Source organism: Vidua chalybeata, chromosome W (genome assembly GCF_026979565.1).
Source record: "Vidua chalybeata isolate OUT-0048 chromosome W, bVidCha1 merged haplotype, whole genome shotgun sequence".
Taxonomy (NCBI): Eukaryota; Metazoa; Chordata; class Aves; order Passeriformes; family Viduidae; genus Vidua; species Vidua chalybeata.
Genome location: NC_071569.1, coordinates 245,606 through 262,621, shown reverse-complemented (window position 1 = coordinate 262,621; position 17,016 = coordinate 245,606). Strand labels below are relative to the sequence as shown.

Genomic DNA, 17,016 nt, shown 5'->3' with positions numbered 1-17,016 from the left:
AGATGATGTTAGTCAGGCTGACAGGCCTGTAGTTCCCTGGATCCTCTTGTAGATTGGCATCACATTGACCAACCTCCAGTCATCTGGGACCTCCATGGTTCACCAGGACTGATGTTAAATAATGGAGGGCATTTTAGGAAGCTCTTCCACCAGCTCCCTCAGTACCCTCAGGTGAATCCCATCAGGCCCCATAGACTTGTGAGTGTTTAAGTGGCTCAGCAGGTCACTAACTGCTTCCTTCTGGGTTGCAGGGAATCTATTCTGCTTCCCACCTCTGTCTACCAGCTCAGGGGGCTGGGTACCCTGAGGATAACCAGTCTTTGTTAAGGACTTAGGCAAAGAAGATATTAAGTACCTCAGCCTTTTCCTCATCCTTGGGAACAATGTGTCCATCCCATCCTTCCCCCCACATCCAATAAAAGATGGATATTTTCCTTGGCCCTCCTTTTGTTGTTAATGCATTTGTAAAAATATTTTTAATTGTCTTTTATGACAGTTGCCAGATTGAATTCCAGCTGGGCTTTTGTCTTTCTAATTCCCTCTGCATGACCTAACAACATCCTTGTACTCTTCCTGAGTTGCCTGCCCCTTCTTCCGAAGGTCATAAACTCACTTTTTTTTACCTGAGTTCCTGTGAAAGCTCCCTGTTGAACCAGGCCAGTTTTCTTCTCTGATAGCTTGTCTTTAGACACACAGGGACAGCCTGCTCTTGCACCTTTACCATTTCCATCTTAAAGTATGTCCAGCCTTCCCAGACCCCTTTGTTACTAATGACACACTTAAACATGCATGCATGTGCATATCCACTCTGCAATGAAAGGCCCTATTTCTAGCTTTCCTTTAAAAGACAGGATGAGCTCTCAAGATGTAGCATGTGGTATGTCACATGTAAACTGAATACCTGTGCAACATCAAGCTGTTTCCTAAAATCATTGGTGTCAGGTTAAGACTGGATAGATTGCTGTATTTTTTTTTTTTTTTTGGATGATGATCTGACAAAGGAAACTAAAGCGATTCTTATTCAGTAGTTAATAAAGCTGGAGTTCGTTTCCTCAGCTTCTAGCGAAATTCAGTTTTAGTTATTCTGTATAGTATTTAACTTTCATTAATGTCCTTGGGCTTTGTATTTCATGTTTCAAATAAATTGCTTTCTGAGACTGGCTTCAAATATGCCTGTCATTATCTAGCATTCAAACAATGCCTTTAATTTCTAAACACATTTGGATTTGAACATCTGCTTTGTGCTGGACACCTGTACTCAAATAAGTTTATATAGATGTAGATATTTATTTTTCATTCTGTTGGTAGAAAAACAGAATTGCTGAATAACATAAGAGTTGCTTATATAATCTGTATTTACTAGATTTTTTTAAACAAAAATTCATTCATATGTACCAGAGATTAATTCATAGATGTCAGCGCCTTAGATGTCACACCTACTAAAAAAGAGAGCTGATAGTCTTGCTTTCTAATTTTTCTCTTTATCTTTCAGATGGTTCCATGGGAAGATCTCCAAACAAGAAGCTTACAATTTGCTGATGACAGGTACTTTTATTTCAGATGGAAATTCAGTGGTAGGGGAATGAGACAAATTAATCCTTTGAGACTGCAGGAAAACCCGTTTTTTCTTCTGTATGAACATATGAGCATCAGATCTGTGGTTGCTACTATATTGGAAAAAACCTCATGGCTGAGCATTGAGGGTTTTTTTTTAACGTTCTCAAGTAAAGTTAGTTTCAGAATTCTGATTGAAATAGCTAATTTTCAAAAAATTTTTGTAATATACATAAATATATCTTGGGCTTCATTAAAATACTGAGGAAAAAATACTGTTCATAGAATCACAGAATATTCTGAGTTGGAAGGGACCCACAAGGATCATTGAGTCCAACTCCTGGCACTGCACAGAACCATCCCCCAAGAATCACCATGTGCCTGAGAGTGTTGTCCAAACACTTCTTGAACTCTGGAAGGCTTGATGCTGTTATATACTTATGGGAGAATGTATTAAACTTTAGTCTCCTCATAGAGGAAATAATTTTTAAAATGAAAACATCAAGATTTCAGACTCATACTGTCAAATAACATACCTTAAATATGAGAACAAAAATATTTTGTTTTTTTGAAAATATTGTCAAAACTCATATGCACACCATATGCTCTTGTAAAGAGGTGACAAAAGTTTGGGATAGGTTGTCACCTACAGCCGAATTATTTGGCATTAACTTTGGCAGTTTAGTACTACTTCATCCTTTTTGGGGGAAGAACAGGGATCACTGTTGGAACTCAGATCAGACTTTATCCTTTAAGTGTGCAATTCTTGCTAATTTGTACAGAAAGAGCTTTGTTAAAAACTCATAAGTGACACTAAGTAACAGTTAATAATGCTGTATTATTATATCTTTTCAGTTGGTCAGGTGTGCAGTTTTCTTGTGCGGCCTTCAGATAATACACCTGGTGATTATTCACTTTATTTTCGGACCAGTGAAAATATTCAACGTTTTAAAATATGTCCAACATCAAGCAATCAGTTTATGATGGGAGGCAGATATTATAATAGGTAAGTTTTAATAGTTGTGTGTATTTTACAGTTCTGTAAGGAACTTGTATAACATATTGCTGATAACTTACTGATATGATCACGAAGTTTCAGTGTTTCTGAAGGATATACTAGGAGTTTTAACTAGCTTAATAGTTAGTTGTAACTAAGTACATTCTAAAAGTCTTCAAAAGCTTAGGTGTAACTTGTTTATTTTGAAGTATTTTTCTCCTGTAAATTATTTTCTTTACCCTATACATTGGATTATGACATGTAATTAGGAGAATGCTGCGTTGTCTTGGAAACTACAATTTGTAATAAGGAGTTTTGTGTATATGAAAGGGGAAAATGAAAATATTAGTTTTATTGGAGACAGTAGGGATTTTAAAGTATAAACAATAGAAATGGGTATTGATAACAAAGGGGAAAATTACCTTTATTGTTGAAAAAAGTCATTAAATTAATCACCTTAAAATATCTGAATATTTTGGTCAGAAGTGCAGATAGTGAAAGCTCACCTTTCTCTCTTAACTGAGGTCATTGCCTGTCACATGATCAGAAATTTTCTAGATTTGATCACCTAGAACCAGGGCATTCTTCATCCCAATAGAGAATTTCTCTCAATTCCAGCTTGGCTTCTGAGTGGGTAGAGATCCAGCAACTGTTGTGTCTGAGAAAATGTTGAGGTCTCCTAACTATGAAATTCAGTGGACTTCTTCATATGATTTCAAATGGACAATGGTTTGAGACTAAGCAATTGGAACCTTATTAACCTATATATATCCCACACACAGACTGCTTGAGTATCTTCTACATTAATCAGTCTGGCCTCCAGACATCCTCATTGAAAATCAAGCTAGCTTCAGTGTCAGCCTTTGAAGGTAAATCCTCTTTTGCCCATTCTCTAGTTACATAGCGTATTGGGAGAATGATAGACTTCAAACACTCTAGGTGATGTCAAACTAATTAGCAAATTAGTGGAAGTCTTATTAGTCTCAAATGACTTCACAGTATTAGAGAGTATAGCTCCAGAAACTTACTGCAATAAGTTATTACTTCCCACTGCTGGATTCACTAGAGAAGATTCTTTCCTTGACATTGGATGGAAAAGAAGATGAAAAGATTAAGCACCACTAAGTTATGATAATATGCTTTTAGAGGGCTTTTTGAATATTTTGGTACCTAGGTTGCAAAGATCTTCCTCAGTGTGAGAGAACTACTTGACTTTGAAAGACTCCTAGTTTTAGTTGAATGTTTTAGAGAATTACTAATATACTCTTAGGCTCAAATTCTGTCCAATTCATATTTACTGACAGTTGATAGACTTCTTGAAAGTTCAAACATGCAGGATAATGATGCAAAATGGAGGTGATAACTGCCCCAAATTATTTACCATAAGATATACTGCAGAGGGCAATAAATGAGAAGCAGAAAAAAAAGGAATAGCTTTCTGTGGGCTTCTTAATTCTTGTACTGGTTTATTTGTTATGGACCCTGGAAGAAGGAAGTCTTTAAATATGTGAAGACTAAGGTGGATTGTTGTATGAAACAGTCAGAAGTTGCTGAAAAGCATCAAATGGCATTAAATTCAGAACGTAAATATAGGAAGTATGAGTTTCTGCAAGATAATGAAATTATTTATGAGCATTTCTTGGGGCAGAAAGAATATCTGTGTTTATTCTTCATCAAAAATGTAGAGTTTGTCTTCAAGGTGAAAAACTAGAGGTTGAAGATGTGCTGCTTCTTTAAATGCATGTGTTAAACAGTTTTCATTGATCTTTTTTATAAACTATTTCTTTAAATGCTCTGAAGGTATCTGCTTTAAATCCGATACTAGTATTAGACTGGAACTTTAAAAAATCATCCTTAGAAGTAGTGTTGTTTCTCTTGAATATTCTTCTCTTGATGCTTTAGTGATTTTAAGTGGGATTAAAAAAATGGATAAAATAAAGCCAATATTCTTTTGCAGAGTGTTGATTACAATTATAGTCACAAAAATTATAGAACAAAGTTTTCCATAAAAAAGTAACAGCCTGAAGAGTAGTTAAGAAACCAACTCAAAAGCTGACTGATGTTTTATTTTCCAGGTAATGTAAATATCCAGACATGGGACTGAAACCAATATAAGCAATGCTATGTATCAGACTATATTCCAAAAGCCAGCCAACGTTATTTTGGGTGATCATGGCAAAAAATTCCTGGGTACATCTTGGGAATCTAGTGTTCTGTCAGGCATAGGAAGACTACTTTTTCTACTAGCCTTCTCCATTTGTATGTTCACCCACTATTCTGCATATAAATTGCTCAAAACTTCTTTTGATGAATATAACTAACAGACCATATTTACACTCATATGGAGATTTGCTTTCCTTATTTCTTATATCATCTCTACAAAACAGACAGTCTGTAGTCTTTCAGTTGTCTATTTGAAGGTCCTAATATATAGTAAATGTGAAATACATATTGAGTGAATTATTTTGACTAGATATTGAAATAGTATTTTTCCATGGACTTCAGTAAAACATGTAACTTTTGTGATCTTTATGTTTATTGCATGGACAAGATAGGTGACTACTGGGGTACTTATCACTAATGAGGCCACACCTTGGATACTGTGTTCAGTTCTGGGCCCCTCACTACAAGACACATATTGATGTGCTGGAGCGTGTCCAGAGAAGGGCAACGAAGCTGTGGAGGGCTCTGGAGCACAAGTCTTATGAGGAGTGGCTGAGGAAATGGAGGTTTAGCCTGGAGAAAAAGAGGATCAGGGGAGACCTTATTGCTTTCTACAACTCCCTGAAAGAAGATTTTAGCAAGGTGGGTGTTGGTCTCTTCTCCCAAATAACAAGCAATAGGGCTAGAGGAAATTGCCTCAAGTTGTGCCAGGGGAGGTTTGGATTGAATATCAGGAAAAATTTCTTCACCAAAAGAGTTGTCAAGCATTAGAAAGGGCTTCCCAGGGCAGTGGTGGAGTGACCATCCCTGGAAGGATTTAAAAGCTGTGTAGATGTGGTACTTAGGGACATGGTTTAGTGGTGGACTTGTCAGTGCTGGGTTAATGGTTGGACTTGATTATCTTAGAAGTCTTTTCCAACCTAAATGATTCTATGAATGTCTACTTTTTCATGTAAAAATTGTCAAAGTCGGTTGGGGGGCAAGGGGCATGATGGTGGGACAGGAGGAGATATGATTTTACTAACTGCATATCATGAAATCTCAAACAGAAAATATATGCTTACTAGCCTGTGGCCACACCATCCTGAACATACTCTGTTTCATTTCATCTTGGAAGCTAAGCAGCTTTGGGCCCAGTTAATACTGGATGGGCGACTGCTTGAGAATACTGAGTCCAGGTGTTGTAGGCTTCTAGAAAAGGGCCATGAAGATGATGGATTAGAGTATCTGTCGTTTGAGGATAAGTGGAGAGAGCTGGGACTGTTCAGCTTTGAGAAGAGAAGGTGGTGGTGGTGAATCTTATCACTCTGTATAAATTCCTGATAGGGAGGGAGCAAAGAAGAGAGACAGAAACTCTTTGTAGTGGTGGCCAGTGTGATGGTGATCAAATACTGGAAGAGAATACCCAAAGAGCTTGTAGCGTCCCCATCTTTAAAGATACTCAGAACATTGCTGAACAAGGTTCTAAGCAATCTGTTATACCTTCTTTGAAATGGGGACTTGAACTAGGTGATCTTAGAGGTCCCTTGCAACCTCAGCTGTTCTGTGAATAGATTCCATGTTTTACAGTTGGGTTTCTTTTGTTTTTGTTTATTATGTGGTTTTGTTATGGGAGGGTGTGGGGTTTTTTTTGGTTTTTTTTTTTTGTTTTGGGGTAGGTTTTGGGATTTGGGTTTTTTTGGGTGAGTGGGGTTGTTAGGATTTTTTTGTTTATTTGTTCCAATTGGAAGGGACCTACAATGATTATCTAGTCCTGGACTGACCAAAAGTTAAAACATATTACTAAGGGCATTGTCCACAGACAGGCATGGGACATCAACCACCTCTCTGGGAAAAGCCTGTTCCACTGTTTGACCACATTCTGGATAAAGAAATGTTTCCTAATGTCAAGTTGCAACCTGCCCTGGCACAACTTTGAACCATTCCCACATGTCCTGTCACTGGATTGTAAGAATGTGCCCCCTGTTGACAGAGTGGCCAAATTATAATTTGTCTCCTTAAAAAGGAAAAAAACCCAGAAGTTTCTTTCCTCAATTTGGTAAAAAGACACTTCATAGGACCTTTGGGACTTCACCTCAAACCTAGGGCTGCCAACTGCACAGAAGCCAAAAGGTCCCGCCTAGGTAATTCACTAGAAAAAGAAGAGAACAAAAGAAATAATTGCTTTTGTGGGGTGTTTTTAGCAGGAGCAAGAACCTCTTGCCCCTGGCTTGGGTTTTCTCTGTAAGAGCTTTGTTATTTTGCCTTTTAATAAAACTTTTCTGTTTCCAACACTACCTCAGAAGCCATCCTGCTAATTTTATGCCATTTGAGGTAGCTGAGCTATCTCGGGGGTGATAAGTCCTCTGAGAGCTCAGAAGACCTGGCTTGAGGAGAAAACATATCACTGGATCCCAGGGAGAAGAGCTCAGCACCTCCCTCTCCACTTCCGCTCCTCAGGAAACTGTAGAGAGCAATGAGGTCACCCCTCAGCCTCCTTTTCTCCAAACAAACAAACCCAGTGTCCTCAGTTGCTCCTCATAGGACTCCTTCACCAGCTTTGTTGCCCTTCTCTAGATGCATTCAAGGACCTTCACATCCTTCTTAAATGGTGGGGCCCAGAACTGCACACAATACTCAAGGTGAGGCCGCTCCAATGCTAAATACAGAGGGATAGTCACCTCTTTTAACTGGCTGGTTATGCTGTGCTTGATGCACCCCAGGATGTGGTTTGCTCTCTTGGCTGCCAGGGCTCACTGCTGCCTCCAATTGAGCCTGCTGTCAACCAGCAGCCCCAGATCCCTTTCTGCAGGGCTGCTCTCCAGACAGAGTTTACACACTAGTTGAGCTTTGGCCTTCGATGTCTTTTCCCTTCATATGCAAACAAGGGCTCTGTAATTTTTCTGTGAAGCTTGACCTCAGTTCCAGAGATCATACAATTTTTTTCCCTCTGAGCTTGACAAGAAGTTCCTTGTTCAGCCAAGCTGGTCTTCTGTCCCATTTGCTTGACTTGTGACACACTGGAATTGCCTATTCCTGTGCTTTAAAAGGTGGTTCTTAAAGACCAGACAGTACTCATGGACCCCTAAGCCCTCAAAAGCAGATCCCCAGGGGACACTGCTAAGTAGCTCCCTGAATAGCCTAAAGTTTTCTCTCTTGAAGTCCAGGGTAGCAACCCTGCTGTTCTTTTTTCTCATTATACTGAAAAGTTTAAACTCAACCATTTCATGATCACTGTGGCCATGACAGCCACCTACCATCATATCTCACGAGTCCTCTGTTTGCAAACAATAAGTCTAGGATGACATCATTCCTAGTTGGCTCACTGAGTACCTGTGACAAGAAGTTATCTCCTACAAACTTTAGGAATTTCCTAGAGTTAATTGTCACAGCAATATGATATCCCCAGTTGATGTCAGGGAAGTAGAAAACTCCCATAAGGATAAGGGCTACTGATCCAAAGATTTCTCCTAATTGCCTATGGAATAACTCATCAGTGCTATCATCCTGGCTGGGAGATCGATAGTAGACACCTATTCTGACAGCTGCTGTTTTCCATCCCCCAAATCCTCACCCAGAGTCTCTCAGCCACATTATTGTTAACTGTAAGGACTGTACAGTTGCATCTCTCCCTTACATACAGTGCAACTCCTCCACCTTGCCTGCTCTGCCTATCCCTCCTGAATAGCCTGTAGCCCATCATTCCAGCACTCCAGCTGTGGGACTTGTTCCACCAAGTCTCACGAATATCAATGATATTGTCACTCTCGGAACTGACCAACACTTCCAGTTCATCCTATTTGTTTCTCATACTGCATGTGTTGGTGTACAAGCATATAGATGTGCTTCTAAGCCTTCAGTGCTCCCCAGAACAGCATAAATGTTCCCATTAGCATTGCCACCCTCAGGTGACACCATGACAACCCTTGGCTTACCTTCAGCTCTCCTGTTGGTGTCCCCTTCCTACACTGATTGTAGTTTAAATCCCTCTCAATCAGTCCTGTGAGTTTATGAACGAGGAAGCGTTTCCCCTGTCAGGATAGATGGATCATGTCAGGTCCCAGCATACCTTGTGTCTCAGACTTTCCATGGTTTTAAAAAGCAATATTCTGGTAGAGGCACCAGTCCTGGAGCCAGATGTCTTGAGTTCACCTGTTTCATCTAAAGCCTCTTCCTCTTACAGGGAAGACTGAGGAAAATGCTACCTGTGCTTGCTTTTGGAGTATAGGCAGAAATGTAGTATTGCTTATACAGGTTGTGGAACTTCCAGTCCCATGTCTGGATATGCAAACTACCTGTGAAGTAAAATGATATTTGAATGTAAGGTAGCAATTTTAAAGTTTCACTTCTGATTTTAGAAGGTGGAGTAGGATAGGCATATCTATCCTACCACATATCTCATGCCACTTTGTCCTCTCATTCTGTTTTCTTTCTGAAATCTCACTTTCCTAAGAGAGTTTTCCAAAAACTTGAAACATTTAGAAGGGGGGCAGCAGCACAGAGTGGTGTATCTGTTGATTCCATGTCAAAGTAGAACATAAGAAATATTGACCTAACAGTTATAGATTGAACAAGCTTTCAAATTATCTTTAATTTGAGAGATGAAACAATTTTCAGACTAGATGATGACTGGAGTTGTTGGAAGACTTTTTTATTTTAACTGATAGATTAATCCATGTTTTGTTAGGCTGAACAATATGGGCATAATATGTATTAACATGTTAATGTCTTTTTCCTTATAATTTAACGATGTAGTGTTCTGTTTTCTGGATTCTTCACTATTTGAAATGTCAGTGATTCCAAAATCAGCCAGATAGAAACTTTCTAACAGTTTTGAGTATTAGAAAGTAGGCATTCTTTATTGCAGCATGCTGGTGACTCAGAGGATCCTTCCTCTAATCGACTGCCCTGAGCATCAAGTGAACAGAGTTTTTATCATATACACTGATTACATATTCATTAGTTATCCCTGCTTACTTGATGTATATGTATTACATATTCATTAGCTATCCCCACTTCCTTGGCTTTATTTTGCATAGTCACACCCCTTTTCAGAAGTCCTTATATGCTTCTTCAGTAGTCTTCAACATCCGGTGTCCTTTTTAGGTGGCTGTTACTTGAGCCCTGCTTTAGAGTAAGCGCAGTATTGTTGTTTTGCATAACTTTTGCTTTGTCAGCCTTGCAGAGCTGAGCTGGCATCCTGCTTGCATTTTGCATTACTTTTGTTTGCCTAAGTTACATTCTTTATCTGTTTCTCCAAGGCTGTGCTGTTCTGTTCTATTGTCCTTATCAGAGTAAAATGCTGTTCTGTTCTAATGTCCTTATCATCAGCCATTGGAATAACTCTTAATTCACCCATTAAGTATTAAAAGACTGATACTACTTATTATGATGAGATGCTTTTAAAATTATCCAAATAGCTAGGGTCTGAGCAGCCTAATAAACTATGCTAAACATTTTACAATTACTAATGTAACTGTAGTGTAGTATTGAGACTCATATTTATTTCTCCATATCAAACCAAGTTTAATCATTCATATTTATAAATTCATGCTTATTTATACCTTCCTTTATGTATTTTGTCTAAGTAGGATTTTGTTGCTGTCAGATGCTGAAAATTTTTATAAATACTATTTTCCTGTCACCTTGATTCTTTTTGTGGTCTGTTCCATCTCATGCTTTGTATTTTACGTTAGATAACTTCGATGACTTGCAAATTCATTCTCAAGTGTATTTGATCATATGTAGTATCTTTCTGTTTGTAATGTTTGGTTTGTTTAGTCATTTGGACTGCTTCGGTGGTGACAATAGATAATGACCATCTGAGTTGAGTGTGTGGGGGAGAAGAGGGCAATAGCTGTTCAACATGCAAAGTACAGTGAGTGATTATTTTATGCAGTGTAGTAAAGCTTAAATTTTCATGGTGAAAATGGCATATGCATGTTGCATATCAATAAAAATTTAAATTTATTTGGGGTTTAGTAATATTGAGAAATTCAAGTCATTACAAAGTTGAAAAAACAACTAATCTTCCTGTGAACATTTTTAGCTTAATGTGTATACACTAGTTCATAGCTTTAGAAGAATGACATTGAGAAAAAGCAAATAGATTTTTCTATTGTTTTAGTTACAAGTATTTTATGATTGTTTTTATGATCAGTTTTATAGTATCCTATATTTTTCCTTTCAATATTTTTTTTCCAGTTGTAATAGGCCAAAGATCTATCATGTGTGCCTTTTTGATTACATTTGCACATACAGCTAACAGTCTATATGAAATGAGAAAACACATAATGTATGTTTTTGTTCTCTTCTGAATTACCTTCTTATCTTCAGATTTATATTTCATATATGAATGCTTCATCTGTGTTGATGTTAACTTCTCTTTATTACAATGTAACTTTCAATGACTGCAAAAATAAGAGCAATTCAAAGATATATTGAATTTTAGATTGTGTCTGTCACTACTTCTTTCCTGATCCTTCAAAATAGAATTTAAACCTGACTTTGGTAATTAAAATGTAAGCTTACCCATAGAAACATGTTACTGACTGGGTATTTAATTTAACACGATGGTTCAGTGATTTGAAGTACAATCTGCATAGTCCGTGTTACAAAACTTTTTTTTATTTCCCATTCCCGTCTTCCTAGAAAAAACTTGATTTCCACAGTTTGAAATATCTTCCATTCCCCTTCCTTAGTTACTCTAGGACTTTGAAAATTATTACCAATAAAATAGCAATTTTCAGCCTGTTTGGAGAGCTGAGAAATGCACATGTGTTACTTGAATGTGGAAAAGGTAGTGTACTCATTTGGCATTGTGGTGGGTTGACCTTGTCTGGTTGCCATGTGCCCACCAAGACTCCTTCTCGGCCCCCAGCCCCCTCAGTGGGACTGGGAGAAAAATAAGGTGAAAAACTTGTGGGTCAAGAAAAAGGCAATTTAACAAAGAAAAGGCTGCACGGGGAAGCAAAGGAAAAACAAGATTTTTTTTTTCTCTTCTTCCCATGAGTAAGTGATGTTCAGATACTTGCTGGCAAGTAGGGTCTCAGTATGTGTGAAAAATGCATATTATATGATTGGCTCTTCACAAATATTAAAATGAATACTATATGTGTTATGTTGGAAAGGTATGCTGTATTAATCTCTTTTAAGTAGTGCTGTATTCTCTTTTAAGTAGTGTGGTAAATATAGTTTTTAGGCTATAGCATAATATTAAAATAGAAACTATGTGATGTAAGATACTTTTTGTAACTAGTGCAAGGAATGGAAAAGATAATCAAGAAATTCTTCACATTATCCTATTTAGATATAGATAACAGCAACAAGACACCAAGATTCCAAGAATTATTGCCTCCTTATTGGGAACACTCAGACTTCGAGGATCTGAAGAAGATTGATTTACAGGATGAAGGGGGGAAGCTAAAATTAAGCAGAAACACCCCAGTTTGAAAGGAATGTTTGAATCATGTATGAGATATATGAATATGCAATAGGCTATTGCTTTTAAGGGGAAATCCTTTGTTAGCAAGGTGTGCTTTGTGGCAGAGTGCAAGGCACCCGGACATCTGTAATTCTTTGCTTTTTATTGTCTCTTATTATCCTAATTTTCATTACTATTTTCATTACTATTAAACTTCTAAAATTTTAACACAAGTGAATGGCGTTTTTCACAGTATGCATAATGGTTGCTTTGGAAGACAAATGTCTTAATAACTAATGCCCTCCCCCCCTCCCCCCACCCTCACCCCCCCTTCTCTTATCTTTTATTGCTGAGCACATCATACAGTATGGGATATCCCTTTGGTCAGGTTGGGTTAGCTTTCCTGGCTATGTCCCCTTCCAAAGTCTTGCCCACCCCCAGCCTACTGGCTTTTGAGGAATGGGTTTGGAGAGACAGCCTTGATGCTGTGGAAGCACTGCTCAGCAGTAACCAAAACTGGTTGTTTATCAACATCTTTCTCGCTAAAAATACAGAGCACAGCACTGTGAGGACTGCTGTGGGGAAAGTTAACTCCATCCCAGACATACTCAATACATGCATTTTCAACAACTGATTGAAAATATTCTGTGAAGTTTAGAATAAATAAATACAGTTCTGTGAATTTTCTTGACTTCAATGTATTTATTAGTAGATTGTCATTGCTGAAGATGAGATTATGATGTTTAACATTTGATTTTTATTATAAATCTGTGAGGAAATGTAGTGTGATTGCATGTCTCATACAGAGGAAAAATGAATTTATTTAACATTTAAATATTATTTTTCTTATTTGAACAGTATTGCAGAGATCATTGAACATTATAGGAAAGAACAGATTGTTGAAGGATATTACCTTGAAGATCCTGTTCCAATGCAGGTAAAACTTCATCTCTGAGTGCTTATTATTGAAGGTATTGACTTAGTCTTCAAATATTTATAATATAGGAACTGAATTACTGCAGAGGTATCCATTGTAGTTAAACAGCATCATCCCCTCCTGAATTTTTGTTTTGAGTTTGTGTGTTTCTTTCATTTTATTTTCATATGCATTAGTTTATCTATTGGCTTGTAGTAAACAGAAGTTATAAGATTTGTCTGTGCTCTGGGGTGTAAATGCTCCATCTTGTCCCCTTAACTCTGGTCCCTGAACTAGGCTGCTCTCTATTCTTTTGTGTCTAGTATCTTTCTTCCCTCAGAGAAAATCTATATGAACAGAAAAGCTTCAGAGATGATCAAGGGGCCAGGATTACAGGGTGTGTTCAAGAACATTGTTGCCCTGTAGCATAAATTCATCCTAAGAGACCACTGATAATAAACAAACTATATTGTCTAGTTTTTCATAAAGTTATAACTAGTTCAAAAGTATATTTTTATCCTTTCTCCCTATATATTCTTCAAATTTCCTGTTTTGATGGTTAGAAATTTGATTTTAATTTCTAAGCTAAATAGTTACCCCTTTGTTAGATCTACTATATTAATTCAAAGGCATTTTTTTGTATTATACTTTAGTCGGCTCACTAAGATGAGCATACCAAAATCTGGTTTTGTCTCTTCATAAGATTCTTGTAGTTGCCCTACTACCACTGTATTCCAGTGTGAGTTTGTGTTTCTTGAATGTAATGAACCAGAACAGCTCAGAATATGATGTCATTAGTAATTCCTTTTTTCTGTGAGTGTTTACCAGATTGCAGAAGGTTATCTGTGTCATATCCTAGAACGTTAGCTGTGTCATTACCGTACCCACATTGTATTATATTGTTTGCTATTGGAAAGTATCAACAAGAGCAAATTTTATCTTGTATTATTAGACTTATACCTTATTATTCTGACTGCTTGTTTTTTTTTTTTTTTTTGCTGACTTGTCATCAATGCTTCCCAGTTTTCTGCTTCTATTAACTCATGCTCTTCAGTGTGTTTGAGACAAATGTGAGAAAACTTGAATTCAGAGACTGATCCTTGAAAAGCTTCACCCAATAACTTTCCTTGTTCTCTATCATTGTTTTTGGATTGTGACTTTCCTTTGTTAAAAAAAGAGATATTGGTGGTGTAATTACCACATACTCTCATGCTCTGTTTGTGAAGAAAAAAAAAAACACAAGTCTTGCATGCTGTTGCTTCAATCTAATAGACTTCCTGTTTCTAATTTTGAAATTTACTTTAAAACATTTTTCAATAGCTGTGTTGTTTTGTATGTTATTTTTTTCATAGATATGTTATGGAGATTATACTGAGTTAGTATAAACTTGGATATTGCTTCTATTGTCAGCCCTGTGATTCCTATTACTGAAATGTTGTTCATCTTGCCTTTGTCATGTTTAAAACCATGGTTCTTATGGAATAGAGGAGAGAAAAGTAAAGTATTTAGTATGGAGCTAGTGCATATGACTTCATCTTGATACTGTTCTCTGCTTGATAGTATTGCTTTTCATGTTTTCTTATGGCTAAAGAACTTTTGCTGATCAGCTGACTTGGTAAGGTCAAATTTGGCTTGGCTTTTGGCCATTCTAGCTGGGTAACTACATTTCCAGATCTTCATTTTATATGTGAATTTATCCTTTTTCAGTGTCCTGTTTCTACTTTCTCCTATTGCTTTTTGTTAGAATAATAGTCATTTAGGATATGAGTGCTAATAAGATTAGTGAGGAACTGTGCATTAGTTGTGTGTTAATAATTCCGTTTTTATTGTGATCTATACCATTCTTGTTGGTTCAGAGTTTATCCTTAATTACTCAGTCCCAAAATCCGTGGTAGAAGAGAGTTAGAAGCTAAAGAACCTTTAAAGATTTGTGTAAATTTTGCATAAATTGTTGAAAGCTATTTAGTATTAAAAAACATAAATACAGATGTCACTTTTTGAAAATTGGTCTGTATTTAAACCTTGCTTTTCTTCTCATATTATAATTGCGGCCTAATAATTCCACAAGAAATAGTTATATTACATTTCTGCCAAATGTATTGTATTAAATTATATTGGTTTGTTAAGATATATGAGAGAATAAGGAATCGGTAGCATTCAATAAAAGTTTGGTTACAGCTGCATAGTATGCAATTGTTTCACAGTGATTTCTGCACTTAAAAAAATGTTGATTTCTTCCTTGTTTACCAGCATCAAGAACAAGTGTTTAATGATACAGTCAATGGAAAAGAAATCTACAATACAATTCGTCGCAAAACAAAGGATGCTTTTTATAAAAATATTGTCAAAAAAGGATATCTTCTTAAAAAAAGTGAGTTCTGTTTGATTTTATAAAATGGGTTTTTTTCTAAAAAATGCAGATAGGTATGCAAATTTTGTGTAGTAGTGGTACTAGCAGATGCAAAGTTGAAGTGAGCAAAAGGTTGTTTATGACGGGCTGTGGTGGATCTATGATAATCGAGTTGAAAATTAAGACTGAATGTTTTTCCAAAATGTACTGTGGTTTATGTATTAATTAGTTCAGAACCTTATTAGTTTTATTCGGTGGACATTAAACAATGAGTGATTTTTTTTTTTTTTGCTTTAGTCAATGGCTAAATCCACATTTTACTGGTACATCTAATTTGTCTTCCAACAAACCTCAACATATAAATCTCTGGGTATTAACTTCTTTTTTAACTTTTTTTTTTTTGAAATGGTTAAATTTTTTTATATATGTATGTTTGGGGCATGGTTCTGATCCAGATTTGCATATACCGTATTCCCATTTCTGGTTTTTAGTCATTTTGATTTAAGATATTGTGATGCAATTTGTTATGCTGATCAGTTGGTAAGAGTTTAGGAATAAATTTCTCATGTAAAGAGAATTCTGTTTCTTACTTAAAATAGCCATAATAAATGAGATTGCTTACAGCGTCATACATTATTTGCAAAATATAGATGTAGTCTTCTCACCGATATGAACAGAGCTCACACACACTTGTTTAATCCTGTTGAGATTAATGAATATGCTTAGTGAATGTGGCTGTTTCAGTTCGAAACCAGGCAGAAACACCAATTTCGTGTATTGGTTTTGGTTCGCCAATTTGGATTTCCTGGCCTAACGCACCAAATAATGTTGTGGGTTTAGTGCTGGCCCAATGCCAATGCACCCACTAAAATTATTTCCTCATTTTCTGCTATGAAATAAGGATTTAGGAGGAGGAGCAAAGCAGGCTCAAACTTTAAAATGTATAAAGAAAACTTTATTAACAGAACTAAAATAAAAAAACAATAAGAAACCAGAATAAACCTTTAAAACACTTTTTCTCCCTCCCAACTCCTCTTTCCCCTGACAACATAAAGAAATAAAACCTGGTATTTTCAGTCAGTTTACCACCTCTAAAATAGTCTTTCTTCAGTTCACTTAGGGAGAGGAGTCTCTCTTGCCATGCCATGGAGACTTCTCCACAATAAAGAGTTCTCTCAGGGCTTTTAATTTCCATGAATAGCAGCCACCCGGGAATCTGCATTTGTGAAGTCCCTCCCATCTCTTGCAGCCATCCCACAGCTGCGTTCCTGGGCCATGTCAACTTATTGGGGTGCCATTTTTAAGGATGAGCTGTTCTAGCATAAAAGCAAAAGTTCTCTTCATCCATCTCTGGGAACAGAGGTCTTCTTCTTCTATTCCTGGGGCAAGGTTTCTCATCTCTCTCATTTCTCTCTGTTCAAACTTCTCATTTGATCACGGCTACTGCAACATCTGCTTATTTCAACACTGGTGCCTCTGTTCATGACTGTGGTTAGAATGCTACATCCCCCCAATGCATTTAATGAGTTACAGGGTAAAAGAGTCTGATGTATTAATTCTATTCTTCTCCATAGCCTTACAAGAGGATTTCAGCCCAAAACTAAGGCATATCCTCATTCTCCTCCCATCTGGAA

The 17,016-nt window shown here is 36.9% G+C and overlaps 1 protein-coding gene across 1 annotated transcript in view; it reads left to right on the top strand.

Annotated features, from left to right (window-relative positions):
- Positions 1–17,016, top strand: part of LOC128802364 (ras GTPase-activating protein 1-like) — a 160,886-nt gene that overhangs the window by 55,086 nt on the left and 88,784 nt on the right. Inside the window, exons 7-11 of the mRNA XM_053968686.1 lie at positions 1,493–1,545; positions 2,410–2,560; positions 12,975–13,053; positions 15,283–15,403; positions 15,889–15,922. Of these exons, the coding sequence (XP_053824661.1) occupies positions 1,493–1,545; positions 2,410–2,560; positions 12,975–13,053; positions 15,283–15,403; positions 15,889–15,922 (438 nt within the window). The remainder of the gene's footprint in view (positions 1–1,492; positions 1,546–2,409; positions 2,561–12,974; positions 13,054–15,282; positions 15,404–15,888; positions 15,923–17,016) is intronic.